The sequence below is a fragment of the Equus asinus genome, chromosome 17 (assembly GCF_041296235.1).
Source record: "Equus asinus isolate D_3611 breed Donkey chromosome 17, EquAss-T2T_v2, whole genome shotgun sequence".
Lineage (NCBI taxonomy): Eukaryota > Metazoa > Chordata > Mammalia > Perissodactyla > Equidae > Equus > Equus asinus.
In genome coordinates this window covers 30,076,931-30,096,509 of record NC_091806.1, presented here as the reverse complement: position 1 = coordinate 30,096,509, position 19,579 = coordinate 30,076,931, and the positions used below count along the sequence as shown (strand labels likewise).

The following is a 19,579-nucleotide window of genomic DNA, read 5'->3' as shown; positions in this document are numbered from 1 at the left end:
AGGTATCACACTCCCTGATTTCAAAATATACTACAAAGCCATAGTAACCAAAACAGGGTGGTACTGGCACAAAAACAGACACACAGATAAATGGAACAGAATCAAGAGCCCAGAAGTAAACCCACATGTTTATGGACAGCTAATATTCAACAAGGGAGCCAAGAGCATACGATGGAGAAAGTCTCTTCAATAAATGGTGTTAGGAAAACTGGACAGCCACATGCAAAAGAATCAAAACAGACCATTCCCTTACACCATGCACAAAAATCAACTCCAAATGGATTAAAAATTTGAATATAAGACACTAAACCATGAAACTTCTAGAAGAAAACATAGGCAGGATGCTCTTTGACGTTGGTCTTAGCAGCATATTTTCAAGTACCATGTCTGACCAGGCAAGGGAAACAAAAGAAAAAATGAAAAAATGGGACTACATCAAACTAAAAATCTTCTTCACAGCAAAGGAAACCATCAACAAAATGAAAAGACAACCTAACAATTGGGAGGAGATGTTTGCAAACCATATATCAGATAAGGGGTTAATATCCAAAATATACAAAGAACTGATACAGCTCAACAACCAAAAAACCAGCAATCCAATTACAAAATGGGCAAAGGATCTGAACAGAGATTTCTCCAAAGAAGATATACGGATGGCCAACAGGCATATGAAAAGATGCTCAACATCATTAGCTATCAGGGAAATGCAAATCAAAAGTACAATGAGATATCACCTCACTCCGGTCAGAATGGCTATAATTAACAAGACAGGAAACAACAAATGTTAGAGACGATGTGGAGAGAAGGGAACCCTTGTACACTGCTGGTGGGTGTGCAACTAGTTCAGCCACTATGGAAAGCAGTATGGAGTATCCTCAGAAAATTAAGAATAGATCTACCATATGATCCAGCTATCCCACTGCTGGGTATTCATCCAAAGAACTTGAGAACATGAAGGCATAAAGATACATGCACCCCTATGTTCATTGCAGCATTATACACAATAGCCAAGACTTGGAAGCAACCTAGGTGCCTATCAAGGGATGAATGGATAAAGAAGATGTGGTATATATACATGATGGAATACTACTAGTCATAAGAAATGATGAAATCCGGCCATTTATGACAACATGGATGGTCCTTGACGGTATTATGCTGAGTGAAATAAGTCAGAGGGAGAAAGTCAAATACCATATGATCTCACTCATAAGTAAAAGATAACAATGACAAACAAACACATAGCAATGGAGATTGGATTGGTGGTTACCATAGGGGAAGAGGGGAGAGCAAATGGGGTGATTAGGCTCACATGTGAGGGGATGGACTATAATTAGTTTTTGAGTGGAGAACATGATGTAATCTACACAGAATTCAAAATATATCATCATGTACTTCTGAAAGCTATATAATGTCATCCAGTGTTCCTGCAATTCAAATAAATAAATAAATAAAATACAAAAAATAATGTGGTACCCTTATGGGTAAATTAAGGAAATTTGCACTAATTGCCCAGATTACGCAATGTGTTATCCTATTTAGGTAAATTTAATATGTATTTTTAATCAAATACTTACTGAAACATCTTTTTATGAAGCCTTAATATGAGGATGTATGTATATATTTTTAAGCATTTGGAAGGAATATAAAAAGCTGTTACCAGTGCATACTTCTAGAAAGTGCCTGGGAATGGTGATAGAGAGAGGCAATTATCTACTGTTCTTGTACTCATAATAAATAAAAAGTTGAATAAATAAATAAATAACTTTTCTCTTCCTTTTTTCAATCTCTTAAGGTGCACACTTAGTTCATGGATTTTAGACCTTTCATCATTTCTAATGTAAGAATTTAAAACTGTAAATTGATTTGAGCAGTGCTTTCTTGGATCCCATAAAATTTCACATGTATTTTAATTATTATTGTTAAAATGTATTCTAATTTTTAAAATAATTTCATCTTTGTTCAGTGGATTATTTACAAGTGTGTTGCTTCTTTTCCAAATGATTTGGATGTTTTCCTTGCTATCTTATTGTTATTGATTATTAATTTAATTTCATTGTGAATATTGTCATTCCTTTTACATTTATTAAAACTTGTTTCATGACCTGATATAAAGGCCTATCTTGGTGAATATACCGTGTATGCCTGGAAGAATATGTATTCTTCAGTTTTAGGGTGCAGTGCTCTGTGAGTATCAGGTTAAGGGCTTTCATATGTTGTCCAGATCTAAGTTTATATCGATTTCTTTAAATCTAATCATACTCCCACTTGCTGGGGGGGTGGCAATGTTAATATCCTCAATTATTACTGTGGCATTGTGCATTGATTTCTTTAAACCTGAGAAAGAAAAGATGGCAGATTAGAAAATGGCATCCCAGAGATGTTAAGCCACTTGTTAAAGGTTATGTACCTAGCAGGTGGCAAAGTCAGCCTTTAAAGCAGGCAACTTGACTCCTTAGTCCATACTTTTAAGCACTATATTATATTGTCTCTTGTCTGTCTTACCGTCCTCACAGGGTGGAAATTCTTTTCAAAATGCTATATTAACATCAGGTAGTAGTCAAAGGGATAATTTACTTCAAACTTGTCCCTCCTATTTAAAAAACAACAAAAATCTTAGATCAGTTCATATTTAACACAGTTTATTTTCTCCAAATGGATGTCATAAAACCATGCCTTGTATATAGTAGCTGCTTAATAACTATTGTTAAATGAATGGATTTGAGTGGATTCAGTATAGAAATCCTAAGTCAGGATAAACACAGTGGCTCCTTTGGCCTCTAAAGTTTGCCTGAACCACTAAGTTAATATGACAAAGGAGTATGGCTGTCTCCACGGCCACTTCTCTAATTGGGATGCAACACATTTGTGGCTCGTTTGCAACTCTCAAGATACTTCTGCTAGCCATGAATGTGCTATGGCTTCCAAAGCAGAGGTGTTCAAATCCGGCAATGACTTTGACTGGGTTTATTCCACATGAGCTTCCCTGAAACCCTGGTGCTTAAAAGTTCACTTCACTTCTCTGGCCAGACTCCTTTTTCACTGCTCAACTGAAAAGGGTGGAACTCACTAAGGTCAGTTCTCCTGTAGTCTTGGCCTTTTGGGGACTCTCTGAATAGAATAAACCTGAACCTACCAAGGACCTTTATATAGAAAACAAAAGTCCTCGCTTGCTTTGTTCTCTCTCTGTTTTGTCCTCAATGCCCAGAAGAAAGTCTTATCGCACAGTTATCTGGGTATTTCTCAGGATCCTGCCTTCACATGCATCAAGTGTGAGTTGAGGGTTTTTTTTTTCAAATTCCCATGACATCACTAGTCATCTCCTTCAGCTATTTTCTTGTTCATCCTTTATCTGCTGAAGACATATCCTTCTTGGGTGATCAGATGCTCTCATGTCCCTAGTCAGAAGTGTTGTATCATGACTAATAGCTTTGAAGCCTGGTACATTGGATTGCATTTCTGGCTCCAACCCTTACTGGTGTGACATCCTTGCCAAGTCACTCATTTGCTCTAATCTTCATTTTCCTAATTTGAAAAATAGGGACAACCATAGTGGCTTCCTTAAAGTGATGTTGAGCAGATTAAATTAGATGAAGCATTTAAAGTGCTCTGCACAGGGTCTGGTACACTGCATTCCTCAACAAATACAAGAAAATGTCATACAGCTCTGGTTACTACTCCCTCTACTTGTGGAGATGTTCAAGCTCAGAGAGTGCTTTCCCACATATGTGATTATTTAGAGGCCCCCAGATGAATGCCCAGCCTGTGGCTGGGGCTGCTGAAGGCACAGGAGAGTGGAGGGATCTGAGTTTACAGTGAAGCTAACTTCCCTCACCTTTCTCAGGGGCTGTCCTGGTGTGTGGTCCCTGGCACCTCATTTAACTTTTTGGAAATTTGACCAATTCCAGAGTGTATTTCACTGAGGTACAGTCTTGGTACCCTGTCCCCAAAGCCCAGGCCCACGTGGCAAGGTGTCCTTTCATGTAAATAAATCCTCTGATACTTGAAGCTTGAAAGACTCTTAAAAGACTGATTTATATTTTAATCTTTTAAGGTAGAAATGTTTCTAAACCGTATTACTAATTTTCTTTCTCTTTCAAGACACACAATGTATCTGAAAACCAGTGAGAGAGCAGACTCGGTGTCCAAGGCATAGCAAACATGGAACGTGAACCTCAACCCCTACCAACCCTCGTACAAAGTGGTGAAAGGAATTAGTAATGAAGCAAAGCTACTTATGTGCTTTCTGGTTATTTTTAAATTCATCAAATATTGATTATAATTGTCAGAGAAATTAATTTGTTGATGTATTTCTACTTTTCCAGCTTAGAATCACAACACTTAATCCAACCATCATTTTGTACAGAGCACCAAGCAGAGGGAGGGAGATGGTTGAGCTCACTCACTTACCAGTGAGAAAGTTGCCCCTGAAACCAACGTCCTTTGATTTCCAGATTAGTGCCCTTTTCATGGTGTCCTGCTGCCTTCTTTGGGGAAAGTCAAGTCCAACGTCAATCCCTCTGACATTTTGCAGTAGTGTGAGATTAGTGAAGGTAGGAGGATGTAGCAAACAAGCACTGCAGAAGGAAGGGGTCGAAAGATACTATTGCAATAAGGGAGACGGGACTATTGCGATAGGGGGAACTCTGACTATAAGATCTGCAAGTGTCTCCCAGATTTGGCTGTAATTCCTGTTATGGCACTTGCTATCAGAGGCCTCAAGTAAGTCACTTGAACACTAAATTTTGGAGCTTCCTTTTCTTCATCTCTAAAGTGAAGATATTGATAGTTATCTTAAAGGGTTGTGATGAGTGCGACCTAGGATAAGGCGTGAAGCTCATGAACTGTGTCTGACTCACAGGAGCTCCCCCTGGTGACAGCAGCATGAGCTGCAGGAAGTGGGAAGTTCCTTTCCCCTCTATTCCGTCTTGTTCAGGTCCTCACAGACTGTACGGTCCAAGGGTATGTTTATGGCTTAAGGATGGTGTGAGGAATTTGGAGAGTACAATAGAGGTGGGAACTGGGATGGAAATGAGTCCTTGGAGGAGAGGTTGAAGGTGTTGAGATGTTTAGGTGGGAGAATAGTAGTCTGGGGTGGGAGTTAATAATGATCCTTATTTTGTCAATGTCTTCTCTAATTCCTGGAAGAGCAAATGATGTTGTTTTCATACTACATGAGATTCTATCTGAACCCTAGAAAACATTCATGCCCCTCACCTCAGCCTTCTCCCTCTAAGGAATTGATCTTAATGAATATTGTCCAGAGACTTACAGAGGAAGGTCATGTATTATAGTATAAGTAGGAACTAATATAAAGCTCATAAATATATAAATGTCCAAATAAATTATGGTACTTTTTTATAATGCACAATTACAAACCTCTTTTGAAAATTATCAGCTTGGGGAAATGCTTAAATGAAGTGTGATGGGAGAAAAGCTATGAATACATTTGATTCACATTTGTAAGAAGTGTTTGCATAATTAAAGGAAACAACAGAAAGAAATACACCATAATATGAATGATTCCTAATTTCTCATTGTATTTTTCTACTTTCCAAATTATCTCTAATGATTATGTACGAACTTGGGCAAATTGCTTAATCTTTCTGAGCCTCATTTCCCTTATTTGTAAAATGGGAGTAAGAACAGTAAATACATAATAGGAATGTTTTGAGGATTAAATAATATAAGGTGTGTATTATTTTATACTACAAAGCATAACAGTAAAATACAAATGATGATGATGATGATAGTGAATTTCTCTGGAAAGTCTGGGTCAGAATAGAATCTCATGAATGGAAGGGAAGGGAGAATAAATCTTGACTTGGACCACTGCACCGTGTTGTTCCCTCTTTATCCTTAGAGAGATTGACTTTATGCGCAGGTGGCTGACCATCTTTCCCATTAGGTATTCCAAGATTTATGGTTCTTTGTACTTGAAATTTAATAAAAATGTTTTTAAATGAATAGAAATGAAAAATAACTTTGGAAGTAAATCCTATGGCATTGCCCTTATAAACCAACCTCCCATCTGAGTCCAACATACAACCATTGAGATCTAATTATGCTCAATCTTTATTGGGCACCTTTTAAGTGCCAGCCACTGTGCTACATACTTTTATATTATCTCACAATGGCAATCCTAGGTGATTGAATTATTAGCTCCCTCTGAATATGAAGAAACTGAATTTCTGAGAGGTCAAGTAAGTTGCCCAACATCATTCAGCTGGAGAGTGGAGAGTCCCACAAAATCTGAGTCCAGCACCTGGGCTCTTGCTGACTGGGATGCTGCCTCCTAGAGCAGTTTTCACATGACAGCCCAGACACCAACCGTGCAATCTTAGGCAGGCCTTTGATCTTACTTCAGAAAGCCCTTATTGATTATTTTTGGAGTGTAACAACTAGATAGAAACAATGTGCATGTGTTACATTTACTGTAATTCTGAACAAAGACAAAATATGGTAGAATTTCTTTCTCATGAACAAAATGCTTAGGTTATTTATCTGCTACCAAAGTCTTTTTTTGGGGGGGGGGGTGTACTCAACGATCATATTATTTTGGGTTATAGCATTCTCCTCCAGTCGTGGAAACTAGCTGGCTATTTCTGAAGCTCTTTCCCCTCTCTATCCTGTAGGTAAACACAACCATCTGATCAAACCATTTTCAGAATTTTAGAAGAGAGTAGAAAAATAATTTTGCTGTAAAATACATATATTCCCTACTAGGAAATTTCTGGGAAGTGCGGAAACTTCATAAGCCTGGGCAGAATGTCCCAGGAAATGACAATTATTTCTTTGTGCCTGCCTCAGGCATTGACATTGGTTATTGCTCTCCTAACTTTCAATCACACCTTAATTTGGCTCCTCTGAGTGGAAACCCTTTGTGCCAACCTCAGTAAGTCTATGCCCCAGGCATTTCTATTCTTCTTCTTTGTCTTCTGCAAACCACTTACTAGGATCCTAAGTCTCCTGGAGATGCAGACACTGGAGCTTGTCTAAGTCCTTACATTATATGGTAGAGAATCCTCTTTACTGTTCTGCCATTATCCAGTGTCATTTGCCATGATATTTTTCAATCACAATAATGAAAAGGTTGTACACAGTCCTGCAGGATTTAACTTCCTTTGTCTCCACTCTCTACCAACCTACCCTTGACAATGAATCAATAACCAGCAATAATCCTCCTTTTGTTGCTAATGTACTCACAGAGCTTACTGTAGTTTCCCAAGCTTATTGATTGATGCACCAGAAAAGTTATGAAGCCCAGCTTCCTAATGTCAACCTAATTATCCTCCCTCCTAAAAGATAACCCTATTTTATCCTGGAAACAGCCATACTGGAAAAGATATTTGATATGGTCCTAGGCACTTAAGAGTCAGTGACAATCTTTGTTGGCATTTATGGGGCTCAACAATCTTTGCTGAATTTAATAGAACTTTTAATCTTACAGCAATGTGGGAAACCTCAGTCCCCTTATTGAAACAGAATATTAGAATCATTACTAGACCTGAATAGAGCTTTCTGACTCCCTAGTTTTGGGAAACTTTCTTATACCATGTAATTTGTGTCCTTGTAGAAGTAACCTCTTTGTCGGTGCTTGGGGCAGAGAATCCATGGACACCAAGAACAACGTGACTGAATTTGTGTTATCTGGCCTTTTCCAGAGGAGGGAGATGCAGCATGTGTGCTTTGTGGTCTTCTCCCTATTCCATGTCCTCACCATCCTGGGGAACCTTCTGGTCATCATCACCATCAATGCTAGCAAGACCCTGAATGCTCCCATGTATTTCTTCCTCAGCCACCTGTCTTTTACTGATATGTGCTATCCTTCCGCTACCACACCCAAGATGATTGTTGACACTTTCATGGAGCGCAAGACAATCTCCTTCAATGGCTGCATGACCCAGCTATTTTCTACCCACTTCTTTGGTGGCACTGAAATTTTCCTCCTTACAGCCATGGCCTATGATCACTACATGGCCATCTGTAGGCCCCTGCACGACACAGCCATCATGAATTGGCAGAAGTGTGGCCTGCTGGCCGGGGCCTCCTGGGTGGCTGGCTTTCTGCATTCCATCCTGCAGACTCTCCTTACAGTCCAGCTGCCCTTTTGTGGGCCCAATGAGATTGACAACTTCTTCTGCTATGTTCATCCCCTTCTGAAGCTGGCCTGTGCAGACACCTATGTGGTGGGGCTCATTGTGGTGGCCAACAGTGGCATGATCTCTTTAGTGTCCTTCATCATCCTTATCATCTCCTACATGGTCATCTTACTGAACCTGAGAAGCCAGCCATCTGAGGGCCGGCGAAAGACTCTATCCACATGTGGTTCACACGTTGTCACTGTCCTTTTGGTCCTTGTGCCCCCCATTTTCATGTACATTCATCCCTCTACCACCCTGCCTGCTGACAAACTTGTGATCCTCTTTAACATTGTCATGCCACCTTTGCTGAACCCTCTGATCTACACGTTGAGGAACAGTGAGGTGAAAAATGCCATGAGGAAACTGTTGCCATGAGGAAAATGCCACGAAGCCCCCCCAAGGGGGCCTCAGGGAAGAAGTGACACTACAGGAAACCTCATCCAGCCTGGAACTTGGGAGACTCTGATCTTTGTAGAATCTAACGTAAGCTTTGGAGCTCCAGTTGGAAGCTTGTAATGACAACTCTCCTCCTAGCTCTTTTCATAACAATCATCCCACATGCTCCTTCAATCCTTCATTCATTAAATATTATTGACTGTCTCCAATGAGTGAGACACTGGGAATCAAAACAAAGGATGTAATCTCTACCCTCAAGGGGGTCACAGTACAGGAGGGTCTTAGTGTGATATTCAAGGGTTCATTCAGGAAACCTGTGAGAGCCTGTGAATGTGGGAGCCTCTTGCATGTTCAGATATGTCATCTATACAATGGAGAATAGCACTAGATAATTCCTTTATGTTGACATATGCAGGGCTTGATGAAATTCATTTTCTTCTCTGTTATGATATTCAAGTCATTTTACTTTTCTTGCTTCATTTCATGCTCTCAACAGACAGATGAATAAATAAATGTGAGGAGGTTAAAAGATTTACCCAAAGTTACACAGTCAGTTCAAAGCAAGGTGGGGACTAGAATTCAGGTTTCCTAAGCCTACTTTTAGGACTCTTCTCCCCTCAAGACTCCTTGAGAAAATTTGAGTGAATGGACCCAGCAGTACAAATGAGGAAGTGTTGAAGGACCGAGGACTGAAGGTGGGTTGGGATGATGGGGAGCAGACCCTGAGTGAACAATTTCTCAGTATTTGTCCAGCAGTGCTGACTCCTCTTCAGCTGATTCCTCTTCAGCTGAGCAGGGACTGCTGCCCCCATGAATCCCTGTTTCTTCACTCTATTTTGCTGCTAAAGGGAGACACTTTGTGCAAGATGAAATTAGAAGAGCCGGATTCGTCATCTTGCTTAATTGACCATTTCTGGGTCATTTAACCTATTTGGGTCTCAATTTTCCACATTTACAAATAGAGATAGTAACAATACCAGCTTCAGAAGGTTGTTAGAGGACAGAATGGACTTTGGAAAGTCCTATATCAAAGTTTATTGTGCAGAGGTGGCTCCTGCCTCTGTTTCTTTATAATGTCTTCTGTTCCCTTTTCTCATCCTGTTCCCCACTATGTCCCTGCCCTTTCTCTGGAAGCCCTTGTAACTACCAGATTGATTATTCACTTTGCAAGTGTGTATTGATCACTCAACATGTGGTTAAGTCTGTTCCTTTTTTTTTCCATCTGTGTTTGTCTTTATTCAGTAGAGCTCCAGTGCCCAACACTTCCCCTGCAGTGGGCTGGGGGAACAAAACAAATAAAGGCCACCAATGCGTGAATGTGGATTGGGGCAGAGCCTGATGCAATATGAGGGTGTACTTGAAACATTGGCCCCAACATCAACTGTCCATCACTGGTCTCCAACTCCCCACAGGCTCTAGGTGGGGTCAGTGAAATTGTGAGGAACAGATCTTGGACCTTCTGCCATCTCCATCTCCTCTTCCTGTCTGCCCTCTCTCCTTCCTAAGACAGGTCCAGAGACCAAACTCTCCATCTGGCTGGGAAGGTGGGAGAAGGAAGGATGGACAGGGCCTGTGTCCAGGTCTCAGGCAATGCCCTAGTGCCTTTCCTGAGAAGGAACTGGAGGTACAATAGAAAGGAAGCAGACAAAAATTCTTGTACTCATGGAGCTTATATTTAAGTGTATGATAAATACTGACTCTTCTTGAAGTCTTCCAATATGCCAGATACTGTTTTAAGTGTTTTCAGTGAGCCTAAGCCTCTTAAGTGAACTTCACAAGAGTTTCTCAGTTTTGTTTTCTCCACTCTTAGGTGGAACAGCATGGCTACAGCTAGTAGGAATTGAGTGTTTTCCTTCCCCCAGGTCAGTTAGGCTCTGATGATACTCAAGAAGGTTAGGTTCTGCTTAACTAGTTTCCCCCAAGGGCAAGCCATGTTAAGAAGAACAGCTGCAGGGCCAGCTGGGTTGTGTGATGATTAAGTTCCAGGAGACAGAAAAGGAGATATGGGGGAGGGTAAACTGATCATTTTCCCTTTTAGGAGAGTTTTGAATAGTACCACAAAGCACTTTTACTTTCGTTTTATTTGCTAGAAATTAGTCACGTGGTTGCCCTTAATTGCGAGGGAAACTGGAAAGTCTAATTTTTTATTGTAAGTGGAATTATGTGGTGAAAAAAAAATCACCGTTCTGTTATGTTCCTAAAGAAGAAGGGGAGAATGCATGTAAGGATTGGCATATTGTCTGACATAGTCAGTTACATACATAATTTCCCATGAAATTAGATACTTTTCCTAAACATGATTTGTGATGGCTTGCTAATATAACACAGTCTAATTGAGGCATAATTTACTTAATAATTCACCCATTTTAGAGCTTTTTGGTTCATTTATTATTTTATTTGACAATATTTAATGAGCATGTACTATTAGCCAGGACTTGATGGAGAAACTGAGGCACAGAGAGACTAAGTGAATTATACATGAATCCATGAGTGTTAGATGCATGGTACGATGGTGATAGTCTAGCCCAACTCTGTCATTTATATAAAAGAAGGAACAGGAGGGTGAGGAGTAGAGAGGTGAAATGACATGGCTTAAGTTACATGGTTAATCAATTACTGAACCAAAGCTAGTGCCCAGAGTCCTGTCTCCCTGTCCAGTCCTCATTTTAATGTCTATTCACTCTTCTTTTCATTCTCAGTAGTCCAGTCTGGAAAAAACATTCCTTTGATGTCTTTCCTTCAACTTTCTTCTCTACTACCTTATTATTGGGTGTAAAAACTTTATAGAAATCTCACTAAACTAGTTGAAACAGATTTTGAACCTTTTCCCAAGTCATAGTTTAATTGGCAAAGTTTCACCGAAGGGAAAAGAAATTCCATGGGGAAGTTCTTCCCTTGATTGTAGTGTATACCTGATTTATTTTAAATGGTTCAAGGATCTAAGCATTTAATCAAAAGCCTTGGACTTTCAGTGGGTGGACTGGTTTTCTACATCAAAATCAGGATCTTAAAATCTCTGGGTTTGATGCTTTCTTTGGCTTTTTAAAAAATTTCTTAGCCATTTTAAATGCAAATATCAACCCAATCCAGATCTCATGAATTTTCCTGTTCTTGTGGTTCATCTTAGCCCTCAGCTACTTTGTTTTCTAAAAGCCCCCAGGAATATTGGTGATTTGTTATTGGGGTCTGCTCTTTGAATTGCATTAGCAACCACCGCTCAGTACCGTCAGAAGGCAGCCTAGTGCTGTTGAAAGAGCACTGGTTTCTAGGTTAGTACCCTGGGAAATATCTATCCTGTGGCCTGGGAATCTAATTAACTTCTCAGCCTCTGTAGCCTCATCTAAAAACAGAGCAGGTTGGAGTAAAAGGTCTCTATGTCTTTTCAACACCGCTCTGAGCTGAGTGTGATCTGGACTTTGCTCACTGGGGGCCTTCAGTGAAAGATCAGCTGGGAGGGTAATATTAGGCAAGGGACCTTGCTTGTCCAGGAACCAAGATTCCCAGAGAGGAATCCAATGCTGCATCCCACCCTAGTTTTCCCAAACCAGATTATCTCCTTGAGTAATGATTTATTCCAGCAGGGTGGCTAAGTTCACCCTGATTTGGAGGCACTTGAGTGGTTTGAGATCCATCTAATCCAATTTCCTAGTCTAATGAAGAACAAAATCACACCAGATTTTATGACCTAAAGGTAGGTGTTATGGCTGGAAGTAAGGTGCAGAGACTTTCAGCAGCCACAGATGTTAGGCAGGTCAGATCCTGTCCTCGAGCCATGTGTGTTCATTTGTAGACAAGGTGATTTGGTCTGAAGATTTTTAGGGGGGTGAGCAATGAATTTATTTATTTTCATTGTAAAATACATATAACATTAAATTAGGTGATTTTTAAAGTCCTTTACAATTTTGGGATCCTGTGAGGCACCATTTGGGATTACCAAATGAGAGCATGTGGTTGGCATGGAGGTTCCATTATTTCACTCTGAATTCAGTCACATGGGCACGTGAAGCTCTCTCATACTTTTCCTGGCCATTGTTGGCCTTCTGTCAATGTGCTCTGGTCCAGTACAGCAGGATGCCTGATAGAGAGTCTATATGCTCAAATACAGATTTAGATTTTTACATGCTGGTCACCTTTTCTTTGCCTGCTTCTAGATGAGGCAGCATTGTGGGGAGAGAGGAGGTATTTCTTATCAGTTCGGTGGAAGAGACGGTGGGAATTACTGATGGCAGGTAGTAGAGAGAGCCATAAATACAGAAAGGCAGAGATGCCCAAAAAGGAAAAGGTGGTTTTCAAAAGGAAAGGCTATCAGGCATTCCATTCTTATGGTAAAGCCAAGAAAAACTGGACCCTATGTGATTCTCCTCCCTGAATGAGCTCTCAGATTGGCTCTAATATATATTTTTTTATTTTCACAAATGGGTAAAAAAATGGATTGAATTCATGCCAAGATAAGAGGTTTGTGCAGGCAAATAAATATGCCTTGGACTTCTAATGAAAGGGCATATTTAATTTTAGCTCTTCACTTATGTATTATGTACCTAGAAATTATACAGGCCAGTGATGAAGAGCACAGGATCTGTGACTAGGCTGCTTTGATTAAAATCCTGGCTCCACTGCTGTGTAACCTCAGCCTAGTTAATTCACTTATCTGGGCGTCTGTTTCCTCATATGTATAACAAAGGGGTGATAATAATAATACACGCATCATAGGTTTATCCTGGGAATTGAATGGATTAATGTACACAGAACACTTATAAAGTGTGTGGCACATGGTACTATTGACACACTAGCTATAGTTATCAACCAAAATACAATTAATAATAAAGGCTTAAGAAGAATATTGAATTGGTAATTTTGGATATTATTATAATATATTTCTTATTTGGAGATACAGACAGAGAAGCTAGAATTGTGAAAAAATCTGTCAGTTGCTGTAAAAGAAGTATGATAAAGTACTCTAGGAACACAAAGGAGAGAATATTATTCCTATATACTGAAGATCCTCATGCAATCTAGAAGGAAGGAACACTAAACACAGAGAAGGGATAAAGGGCACCTTGGGTTGGGAAATATTGGGTTGGGGTATTACATTCATTTAGGGAGTGACAATAAGGGTCCAAGATAAGCAATGGCCAGTTCAACAAGGACCTGGAATCCAGGCTAAGAATATTGGAATTTATGCTGTGGGTAATGGGGAGGCGTTGATCGACTTTAGGTAGTGTAGTAACATGATTTAGTAGCATTTAAGGAAAATCACCAAATTATTTACAATGCTCAGAGAAGAGAAGATTCATATAGGTTGGACTATTAAAGACAAGCTTCATTGAACACACCACACTGGAATTGGGCTTGGAAGGTGGGCAGGGTTTAAGCGACATGGAGAGGGCATTTCTGGTGAAGGGAGGCCCAGTCATGGGATTCAGCAGGATGGCCTTGTGGGATAGGGAGAGGACCCTGAGTTGAACAGAGATGAGGTAAAGTTATTGGGTAGAGGGTGATTGTTGAGGTGACTCTGTCTGCAAAGTTCCTTAAAAGTGAGTCAGAGGAGTTCAGGTTTTACTCTGGTCCTCCAGAGTGGAGGGTCTGAGGAAAGAAGGGTCAGGAAATAATTTTCTGGCTGCAGTGTGTTGGATGCATGAAGTGGGAGCATCTTGAGGATAAGGTCCTTTGGTAATTTAGCCATCAGCTGACCACATGTGGGAATTTGGTGGCAGCAAGAATGGAGAGAAAGGACCCACAGGACAGAGGGTTTAAAGGTAAAATTAATGGAACTTGGTGATGACTGGATATGGGAATGAAAGATGACATGGGTCACACATGACACCCAAGGTACAGCATGGGCAACTTGGAGAGCAATGGTGTCATCAAAATATCTTCCAGCTCACATTTGTCTGTGGTCTCCTGCTACTCCATAGCTTTGTCTCATCAACTGAAACCCTATTCTCTGTCCAAACCCTTTCCTTGGGCTCATGAGTAAGAATGTGGTAAAAGGTGATACTTGAGGAATCTCACAACCTTATCTTCTAACCATTCAAATACTTGATTTTCCAAGGTTCTGAGATGGTGCCAGATATTTCTAATGATTCTTGGTGCCTGGTGCCCACAACACTGCTCCTATAGGAAAGGGCACCACACTATGATTAATTTAGCAATATTGCTTGTGTTATGCCATGGATATCAATGTAATTTCTCTGCTGCATCTACCTTCCTGGAAAGTTGACTGAAAAAGTATAAGATAGAACTTTCTAAGTTAATGAAAGAATTCTAGATCTTGAGTACGTTAATGGTTACATGAGTAGATATGTTTATCAAAACTCATCAAACCATATGCTTAAAACTTTGCATTTCACTGTATGTAAAATTCATGTCAGAAAAGGAGTTGTATTAAAGAAAAACTTATCAATATCCCTAAGCCCCAATAGAAAATACTTGTCAAATCTAGTGGTCATTTCTATGGAAAAAAATAAAATAACAGAACTGCAATTGTCATTAAGAATTTCATTCCCAATAATGGAAAAACCATAAATATTTTATTGAAAATTAGTACATAATAGTGACTTTGAATACCTCCATCGAACTTCATCAAAATGACAAACTTTTGTACTGAAAATTATATCAGCAACAAAGTGAAAAGTCAACCCACAGATTGGGAGAAAATACTTGCAAACCATGTATCTGATAAGGAACTGATTTCCAGACTATATAAAGAACTCCTAACATGTAATAATAAAAAGACAATAACCCAATTAAAATTGGCAAAATATCCAAATAAACAGATCTGCATAGAATATATATGAATGGTCAAAAGTACATGAAAAGATGTTCAACACCTTCAGTCATTAGGAAACGTAAATCTAAGCCATAAGGAAATACCTCTTCACATTCACCAGGATGTCTAGAATCAAAAGACAGACAATAATAAGTGTTGGTGAGGCTATGGAGTAATGGAGTTCTCGTACATTGCTGGCAGTAATGTAAAATGGTACAGCCACTTTGGAAAACACTTTAGCAGTTCCTCAAAAGGTTAAACTTATAGTCACCAATGACCCAGCAATTTCACTCTTTAGTGCATACGCAAGAAAAATGAAAACACTATTTATACAAAAACCTGTACACCAACACTCATAGCAGCATTATTATAATAGACAAGAAGGGGAAACAACCCACATGTCAGATAACTGATGAATTGATAAGTGATATATCCATAAAGTGAAATATTACTCATCACTAAAAAGAAAATAAATACTGATGCTTGTCACAACATGGCTGCAACTCTAACAATATGATGCTAAGTGAAAGAAGCAGATTATTAAAGACAACACATTGTATGATTCTTTTTATAAGAAATGTCCAGAAGAACAAATCTATAGTGACAGAAAGCAGATTAGTGTTGGCCTAGGGCTGCTGGTGATGATTGTAGACAATGAGGAGTGACGGCTAATGGGTAGATAGTTTCTTTTTGGGTGACAAAGATGTTAAATTAGATAGTGTTGATGGTTGCATAGCTTTCTATACTAAAAAACATTAAATATACACTTTTGTGAGTGAAGTGTATAGTATGTGAATTATATCTTGATAAAGCTATAAAAAGTAGATAAATGCTAAATCTAGGGATAAATCTGCCGATCATTAACTATCATTAAAATTTCTTTCCTAGAAATGAAAGATGTGTAAATATTCTATTAAAAATTAGTACATAACCGTGACTTTGAAACCTAATTATCATGATTAAAATTTCAAATAATCAACCCTGTATTTGATAATTTAATGTATATAATTCATTTAGAATGACTCATAAATTGTATTGTTGGGAATATTATTTCTCACGTAGCATAAGAAAAGGCCTTTTGTTTCTCACCTGCAAAATAGTGCCATGTGAACTACACTCTGGACATCTGCTTCAGCAGCCAAGTGTAGAGCACAATTCTGCCCACTGAGGGCAAATGTCCTATGTGCTACTGTACTTTCAGGTGCCCGAGGTGCCTCAGGTTAAGATAACTTGAGATCTTGAACCTTCAAATCTCTGAAACTTTGGGCTGCCAGATTCATTCCCCTATCCAGGCTTTAAGATAATAGCACGCCTTTGACTAAAGAATATAATGCCTTTACCTGAAACAGGATTCTCAAAAGATTAATGTCTGTGCTTCTCAAAATCAGATGCTACAACACACATTACCAGGAGACTAACAATAGGCTCAAATAGCTGCATAACAAAAGTACAGCTCTGAATGTGAAAGAAAATAGTCTATGCCCCAAATGTATTTGCAAGGCTTCACAAATGTGAAATTGTGTGAGCTGGGAGAACACTTTTGAAGAATGGGCCTCAAAAGCATTAGCAGAACTTAATTCTAGATAAGCATATTCTGGGTATTGAATGGGCAGGTGAGATTCAATATGTTTTCAATCTCCATAGGCAGTCATCTCATTGGATCCTGGATAATATTGTGGATTATAGCAAATTACATGAGGTGCATGAGCTTCCTAAGGGAGAGGAGAGGGTGACAAACGATCAACTTGCCAGAAGAACTTTGTGCTGGGGAAAGGGGAATGCCCATACTTCTTGAGGATTATTGGATGTAATATGTGACCTATCACTGATACAGACCTAAAATACTATCAAAATCCTCCAGTTAGACTGGAGGCCACATGATAAATTGAGTTTTGGCACAAGATGGCCTCAGAGTAGGTTCAGTGTGTCTACGAATATGCCTTGTGATTATTTCCCCTTCTTCAAACATTCAATTGGAAAATATGTATATTTAGCACCTGAAAGAAAACTCATATTGATTCTTCTATAACAAGAGCCCCTATGTTACAGACAAAACAGAAAATCAGAAGCAAAATGGAAGGAATTTCAGAAAGAAAAATAACCACAAAATATTTGAAGAATTGAAGTTCCCCATAATGCCATTTAATTAATTGATCTGATGCATGCAAAAAAGCAGATGGATTGCAGCATATGACTCATATGACTATGGACTACTATAATAACACTTAGATGGTATCCCCAGTGGAAGATTCAGTGCATGATATATTAACTTTATTAAAGTATCAGAGCCTCTAGCACCTGATTTGTAGCTCTTCTCCAACCCAGTGAGAGAGTAGAACAAAATGAACTCACCTCACATGGCAAGGACTGTAGAATCTTGCCTAAGAATCATGTTAACTCTTTGTTTTTTTTTCATATTAGAATCTCAGGAAATTTAATCTTCTGAACATTGTGCAAAACATCCAATGGTCCACTGCATTGATACCATTATGCTAAATAGCCTGGTGAGCAAGAATTAGCAAGTATCATATACAACCCAGTGTACACAATGGCCACAACTTCTTTGCACCTTCTTCCATCAAAAAGTGGAATCTATCTGTCTGTACTTTTATCTGGGCTAACCTGGTGACACACGTCATATGAAACCTTTTAACCACATGAGTAGAATGTGGTAAAAAGTAACATACAATTCCTGCAGTGTGGCTTGAGAGTCCTTGAAGATCTAGCTATCATGAAATACAAACTTCCCTGGAACAACAGTGTAGTGATAGGGCCCAATCTATGCCACTGGAGAATGAAAGAGAACTGAAGTACCTGAGCCAATTGTTGGATATATAAGTGAATCCATATTAGAACATCTACTCCACTCAAACTATCGGAATATTTCCAGGTAAAAGGAGTGGAAAAACTACTTAGCTGAATCCAACCCAAATTGCAGAATCATAATCAAATAAAGTATTTTTATTTTAAGACTTTAAGTCTTGGTTTTGTGATTTTTAAGCTACTAACTTTTGGCTTAGTGTTGTTTGCCAGTACATAGCAATAGATAACTTATACACCTACTAAGTTCACACAGGCAGAGAGTGGAAAATAAACACTGTGAAATTTCAGAGGATTGTCACTTGGGTAGAGTTCTTAGGAGTCCTGTGGTCTGGGGGATGCAGAGATTTCCTCAATAAAAAGGAGTGTTTTCTATTCATGTCTTCTGTGATCAAGAAAGAGACATAGTACTTAAGGGGCTTTTAAATTTGGAGAAAACATATACTGTATGGGGAGGAAGCTACTCCAAATCATGTATTAGATGACTAAAGAGACTGCTAGTTTTCAGTAGGATCTACTGACAAAAGCAAAGCAAGAAAGAATCAAATCCATTTTGGGTGAAGGTGTCAGCTGAGAGGTTAAGCGATGGAGAGCTAACACCTAAATATGAGGGAGAACACACCCAGGTGGTTGGAGGAGTAAATTGATGAGTATCAGTTATAGCCCTAGGAACAGCTGCAGCAGAAGGGACCTTAGCTTGATTTTTTAGCCCACTTTAAGTCTTCTGAGGAAACTAGAAATGGCCACCTCCTGGAAGAAGTTGACTTATACCTCTGATTTCCTCTCCTTTCATGGAAAAAGCTAATTGTATTTCACTCTCTAACAAGACCCCAATATCATTAGAAAATACAAACAGGTATAAGTGGCACAAGAGTGAACTGTACTGGACTTCATTTGTATGAAGAATCACCCAGATTTCCTGTACTTTCCTTTCTTATAGCCTGAGACACTCTCGCAATGGCCTACACTTCACCATGATATTAAGAGACCATAGATGAAGAGACCTGTGGAAACTGTTCTACATCTTTAAGTTACTCATCGCTTTTACTTGACAAGACCTTGGCTGACACCCACGTGGGCACTTCTGGAATCCTTCGTCAGATATTTCCTGTTGTTGCTGAAGTGATAGATACTGTGCGACATGATTGAAGCCTAAATACACTCAACGGCTTCCCCATCAAGCTTGCCTCCTGCTATGAATGTCCCTGATGCTAACTTGGACTCTGCCTTCTCTTAAAACTGCAGGAAGGCCAGAATATGCATGAGAAATAGCCCACTATGGGGAGAACTTTGGCCAGTGAGAAAAGGGAGACAATGGATACATTTTTCTCCTCTATAGCTATTTACAGATCGTTTGTAAAAGGAACATATAGCCTCTCTTAAAAGGTCTAGTGGATCAAGAAATCAGCTGTGCTTACTACCAAGTGGTGGGCAGCTCATAAGTTCCCTCAAA

The 19,579-nt window shown here is 39.3% G+C and overlaps 1 protein-coding gene across 1 annotated transcript; it reads left to right on the top strand.

The window, feature by feature from the left end:
- Window positions 1-7,610: 7,610 nt before the first annotated feature.
- Window positions 7,611-8,516, top strand: LOC106829628 (olfactory receptor 4S1). Its single transcript, XM_014838844.1, has one exon. It carries the CDS (start codon window positions 7,611-7,613, stop codon window positions 8,514-8,516), a length of 906 nt encoding a protein of 301 aa, XP_014694330.1.
- Window positions 8,517-19,579: the final 11,063 nt, after the last annotated feature.

Coding starts and splice junctions, on each gene's coding strand:
- LOC106829628 (XM_014838844.1), top strand. CDS start 7,611: ATGGACACCAAGAACAACGTGACTGAATTTGTGTTATCTGGCCTTTTC.